The 6,162-nt window shown below is 42.6% G+C and overlaps 1 protein-coding gene across 1 annotated transcript in view; it reads right to left on the reverse strand.

The window, feature by feature from the left end:
- Nucleotides 1–5,584, reverse strand: part of TMEM220 (transmembrane protein 220) — a 21,199-nt gene extending 15,615 nt beyond the window's left edge. The window contains exons 1-2 of the mRNA XM_007948046.2: nucleotides 5,492–5,584; nucleotides 4,616–4,645 (exon numbers count right to left, since the gene is read on the reverse strand). Of these exons, the coding sequence (XP_007946237.1) occupies nucleotides 4,616–4,645; nucleotides 5,492–5,584 (123 nt within the window). The remainder of the gene's footprint in view (nucleotides 1–4,615; nucleotides 4,646–5,491) is intronic.
- Between the last annotated feature and the right edge of the window lie 578 nt (nucleotides 5,585–6,162).

Raw genomic sequence — 6,162 nt, forward strand, 5'->3', positions numbered from 1 at the left:
GGTCCAGGATTATCTTCTGTGTCTGTGTTAATTGGTTTCCCTTTTCTTTGTTGAAGAGGGTCTGTGCAGTCTTTCTGCCTAGTCCGCCATCTTGCCGGATCTCTCGGTTCATTCATCTTTAACCTCTAGCACTGAACATAGTGTTTGAGTCTTAAGACACACTTATTTCCCAGTCTCTCCCAAGCAACTTCCATGCCAAAATTCCCTTTCCTAGGTTGCATAAAAGAAAATTCATAATCAGCTATATCATCCTGCTGGGTCTGAACCAACAAACCACCAAAGCCAATATTCTATCTCTGCAAGTGAGATCACAGGAAGTTTAATAATAATGCATGGATCAAATGTGCCCAATAATAAGATCAAGTTCTTTACTTTAGAAACTGTTAGGCTGGTTTGAAGTTTTTAAGACTGGCCCTAAAGAGGCCCTATTCCCAAACCTCTCTCATAGCAAGCAGAGGGCAAGTAGGGGAAGGTAAATTTATAAGCAGTGTGAGGACTTTCCAAGAAATGTACCTGCATAACTACATCTATTGGGATGCTTCTGTCAAAAATCTTTAGTTTATCTGAAAGTTGTCAGAACTGTATATTTTAAGTGATTTGTTTCACAATAAAAACATGTCTGTGTTGACTATGGGGAGAAAGAGCATGTAGATTACAGACTCTGTGTTTATCTTTCTACTCTGTCCCCAATGATTACTAGAACATTAACCAATATTGATATTTGCAAGGCAGGTGATCTCTCACAGTTGGACGGTCATGCTACTGAAGGTCAGACATTCCCAAACTTTAAGGTGCATATGAATCATCTGGGGATCTTGTTAAAATTCAGTTCCGATTCAGGAAGCCCAGGGCAGGGACTAAGAGTGTGCATTTCTAACAAACTCCTAGATGCTGTGCTGTTGTTCTGAGAATCACATTTAGAGCACTAGGGGTAGTTTTGCCCTAGTGAAAAACTATACTGGATTTATCCACTAAGAATTTCAGAATGAAATTCTTAGTGGATAAAGCTTACACACACACACACATGCACATATATATTACATACACACATATATAGGGAGATGTCATATGTGTCATACACTATTAAAATGTGCTTTCTATAAGAAATGTTTGGCAGAGATTTCTTTTTTTAAATGTGCACTCAACTGTATTAGATATCAGTTATTAATACATGGAGGGGTCGCTATGAGTTGGGTCTGACTCGGCGGCACATAACAACAACAGGGGTCTAAAACTTCATTTCCGTGCATTGTAAACATGTACAAAACAACTTTTTAAACTAAGAAATGGTTTCCCATGACAACTATGACATGTCACTCCTTATTTAAATGCTTTTCTCTATCTTGAATGCAATTTAAGAAAATTGAGGACAGAGATACTGAAAGTAGCTGTTTTCTAGTATGCATGTTAAAACAATGCAGAGGACAAACACTCAATGAATTCAGCAGAACCTACCTGTAATTGTCTTTTCTTTTTGTTTATGGATTTTTTAAAACTAAGAGTATCATAGCACTCATTGACTGTACTTAGTTTAATTCAGCAATAGTCACTGAGTACCCTGGCAGCCATTCCTAATTCCTTTCTCCCTCGTCCATCTGCTGCTATAAAAGCTGAAAGTACCAATTTGTTTCCCCAGCCTCTCTTGCAGCTAGGGGTGGTCATGTTCTAATAAAAGTGAGAGGGAAGTCTTCTAGACACAAGGCTGACACTCAAAAGTATTTAATAATCAATATGCATGAGTGGTGACCAACCAGAATGGAACCTGGACAATAGGTTACTATGAGTTGGAATTGACTAGACAGCAGTGGATTTAGGTATGTACAAACAGAAAATGAAATATTTTCCTCCCTAATAAAGGGAAAGACAGCACTTTTTTCCTTCTTTTTTGCTCCTCTCGTTTCTTTCTATTTGAGATACTTTTTTTCTGAGAATGAGATGTTTGGAGCTGCAGCAGCTACATAGTAAAGCATGAAAGGAGATATAACATTGAGGTGGCAGAGAAGTAAGCAAGCCCAGGTCCTTGATGACAGTTGACCATTAATTACCTACATCTAGGCTACTTGTTGGGAGCTCTGGTAGCATAGTGCCTAAGGCACTTGACTGCTAACCAGAAGGCTGGAGGTTCAAACCTACCAGCCACTCCTCAGAAGGAAAGATGGGGCAATCTACTTCCGTAGTGATACTGCCTCAGAAACCCAAGGAAGGGTCACAATGAGTCGGATCTGACTCGATGGCAGTGAGTATTTTTTTTTTTTGGGGGGGGGGCTACTTGTTGAGATACTCTTTATATTTTAACAACCTGCTGCTAGTCAGATTTTCATTATTTGCTGCTATATGCATCCTGCTATAAGTATTCCCCATGAGCAAGGTGAAGCAGGGCACAGTACCAGTTTCCAAGGCCCAGTAACCTAGAATTCATTCATTCAATCATGCATACCAATCATCCTTTCATTCACTGAAGGATCAATATAGAAAGTCTGACATATGGAAAACTCACTCTTATGTTGCCTAAAGACTATGAAGAAGAAGGAAAAGCTGGTCCTACCCTCCTGTAATTTCTGCTGGCATGTATAGTGTCAACTCTAATGCACAAGGGATGTGGTCGTGCTCCCAAAAATGTTCAAAAGAAAAATAGTCAGAACTCCCAGGAAAAAGGAGGATTTTTTTGGAGGGGGTGGGGGGGATAAAACAGCATTTGGAGCTCTCGTAGTGTAGTGCCTAAGGCACTTGACTGCTAAGCAGAAGGCTGGTGGTTCAAACCCACCAGCCACTCCTCGGAAGGAAGATGGGGCAATCTACTTCCGTAGTGATACTGCCTCAGAAACCCAAGGAGGGGTTGCTATAAGTCAGGTTCAACTCGAGGGCACATAACAACAACAACAAAACAGCATTTAAGATAGGCTTTGAAGCTTGGGTAGATTATGATACACAGGAATTCTAAGAGAAAGGTACAGTAACTATTATAGGTAGGCTGGTTTTCAAAGGCCAACCTGGGAAGGTGGTAGATTGAGGCCATTTGGTGGTGGGCCTTGAGTGCCAAGTTGGGAAGTTTCAACTTATAGATCATGGGGAATGATATAGGTTTTTGAAGCAGGAAATGATGCGTAGTGTTCTAGGAGTGGAAGAGATTAGAGGCAGGCATTAGTTAGGATGCTATTGCAGGAGTCCATAGGGGAGGTAGTAATGAAGGGCTGAATTGGGCATGGGCACTGGGCATGAGATTTACTACTTATAGTATGTCACCTAAGCATAAAGAAAAAGGTAAAATATACATAGCTAATAGGCAGATAAGCCATGAAACCTAGATTATTTTTATTGGATTATTTTGTTTTCACTTGTTTTGGGAGGATGTATCTCAAAGCCAGTGTCAAGGAAGAGAGAAATGTTAAAGATGACTGAGGTTTCAAGCCAGGATGACTTGGAAAATGAATCCTCTGTAAGTCAGGAGGTGGAGTGGGCTTTGAAGGGAAAGATGATGAGTACGTCCCTGAGCAGTTCTGAAGAGCCTGTGAAAATAGGTGAATACGTCCAGCAGTTGATTGGAAATTCAGCATTAAACTGGATATTTGAGACTTGTCTGCAGAGAAATAGTATTTCAAACCAAAAATACGGACCAGCGTGCTCAAGAAGAGGCAATTTGACTTAACCCCTGGGACATGGAATCTGGATAAACACACTAGCTCTTTGAAAGTGCTTAGGGTCCTCATGGGAAATAGTAATCACAGGGAGGAAGTAGAAAGAGTACTGTTACATTGTGGAGATTGTAATCAACATCAAAATGTTTGTGAACTGTTGAATGGAAAATGAATTTGCTCAGTAAACATTCACCCAAATCACAAATAAAAAGTTAAAAACAAAAAATCACTCAGGGTCCTACTCAATATCAGAATGTGGTTCTACTGCACGAAATACTAGAATTTCACATGCTAGTTCCAAATATGTTCATTTGTAACTAATCTATACACTGACAGCATTCTTCTAAAACCTAAGAAACCTCTCATTGCTAAAATTATAGTCTTGTGTATCTGTTTTAAAAGAAATTGGACAAAATCCAGATATTTCAGAAATGGATGAGGCAATCTCCTCCCTCCTCCAAAAGGCTCAAATCAGAGAATTAGTTAAATGAATTCTAGTCTTTAATGGTTTCATGGTCTTTAATTACTTTCTATAAATGTAACTCATTAAATTAGCAGAATCACAGACCTTAAGACTGCCATTTCCTGGTTGAATATTGGCTGGGCTTTCTGGCTAGAAACTCATGAGGAATGCTTCAACTTACCTCAAGAGGTCTGCTCTTTGACCTCATGCAAAAATAGGATACTGTTGAAAAGCCTCTATGTCTCTGGAAAGTTCCAAACATATACATATGCACGCACGCATGTGCACATATGTGTGCACGTGCGTGTGCGTACATACACACACGCACACACACACACACACTTGCCAACTACTCTAACTCCTCCTCCCCAATATTTTAGGGAAAAGAGCTTACAAAGGGTTTGAAGTCTAAGCTTGCTTCTAAATAAATAAAGCAGAGACAGGGGAGTAAATAGATGAAATTGTGTGCTTCCTGCATTTCCACAATTGATTTAAATGGAGGAGAGCTCATACTCACCATCCACAGCTCTGCATCTGGATCATTTACCTGAAATTCCAAAACATCAAGGTATTAGCGGGCATATTATACCTTGTTTCATTCCTACATTTGGTCTGCACTTTTATTCAACCAACACATGTTAAGTGCCAGACGCTGCAATAGGCAGCAAGGGTAAAATATGAATAAGGCGTAGTCTAGCAGATCCTGATGGATAGAGGGGGTTTCTGGCTGAACACGACAGATGGCTTTAACATACAGCTTCACATTTTAAAAAAGAACTGCAAGGAACTCTGAAGAAGATGTGCCAAACCTAGAAAGGGTATTTTACGGGTTCTCCATTGTCAAGAAACGAGTAAAACGATTATGATGAGGGTCCTAAAGCAGACTTAAGGATAAATACTCTATAAAGGGTTTTGTTCTGTTTCCTCCTCCTACACACTGAATATTGTTCAGTTGCATTCCACAGGGTGAACATTAAGAAAGGTACCAGAGCTGCTTCTGCTCAGGTTCTTTTCAAAGTAACATGAGCTGAATAAGCTTAGTCTCATAGCCGGGGACGTTAGAGGGAAAGAAATGCTTTTCAGGTAGCGTGTGTGTGTGTGTGTGTGTGTGTGTGTGTGTTGTGTGTGTGTTGTCTATGTGAGAGAGAGAGAGAAAAAAAAAAAAAACGAGAACGAATACATCTCTATCTTGGGTGGGAGAGCAAGTGGGTACTTTCCAAGTGTAAACCTCCATTCCGGCTCTCCCACTTACATAACCGGCTCTGCAACCCTGCTACCTTATTAGTTTACACAACCCGCCAGGATCCGGAGGGCTCTCGGAGCCCGGAAGTTCGATCTCCTACCGCCCGCCGGGGGCCAGGGGGCTTGGAGGCGTCGCTGCCGCCCGCCTGACCTGCACGAAGGCTGCCAGCGCAAAGAAGGCAGCCATGAGCAAGTTGCATACTCTCCACAGAGTCGATGCCGAGGGCCCCGCCGCCGGCGCCATCTCGTCACGGGGCAGCCTGGGCGGGGCGCGCGGGCTGACCCGGGACGGGCTCAGGGCGGGGATGGCGGCCGTCTGGGGTGCCGGGCAGCGATTCTGGCTGGCTGGGCGCTGGCTCGGTCTGTCGCTCGGGGCAAGACGCCGGGGCTGGGCGGTCCCTGAGGCCGGGCTTCAGCCCCAAATGATATCAAGGGGCCACTGACCGGCGCTCATCGGGCGAGGGAAGGATCCTCACTTGAGCACTTACGGTGTTCTCCCATTTAAGCCTCCCAAGGCTTGTCGAGGTGTGGGGAAGACGAGTCCAGAGCGACTGGGGCATTTGCCTAGGGTCGCACTGCCGTCAGGGGCGCCAGGAAGTCGCCTAAGAACCCATGTAGGTCCAACTCCAAAGCTACTTTCACTAGTTGCCTTCTTCATATTTTAAAAAAAGAAAAAAATTGAGGGGTGCGTGTGTGTGTGTGTTTGTGATGTTTTCTGTTTAGTGTTTATGCATTTCTTTCCAAGACATAGGAACTTTGAAAGCCCTGTAAGCATTATGGTAATTTCTAAAGTGCCGACAGTTATATTAACATTTTACACAG

The sequence above is a fragment of the Orycteropus afer genome, unplaced genomic scaffold (genome assembly GCF_000298275.1).
Source record: "Orycteropus afer afer isolate SDZICR_OR568_19922 unplaced genomic scaffold, OryAfe1.0 scaffold00199, whole genome shotgun sequence".
In the NCBI taxonomy this organism is placed as follows: Eukaryota; Metazoa; Chordata; class Mammalia; order Tubulidentata; family Orycteropodidae; genus Orycteropus; species Orycteropus afer.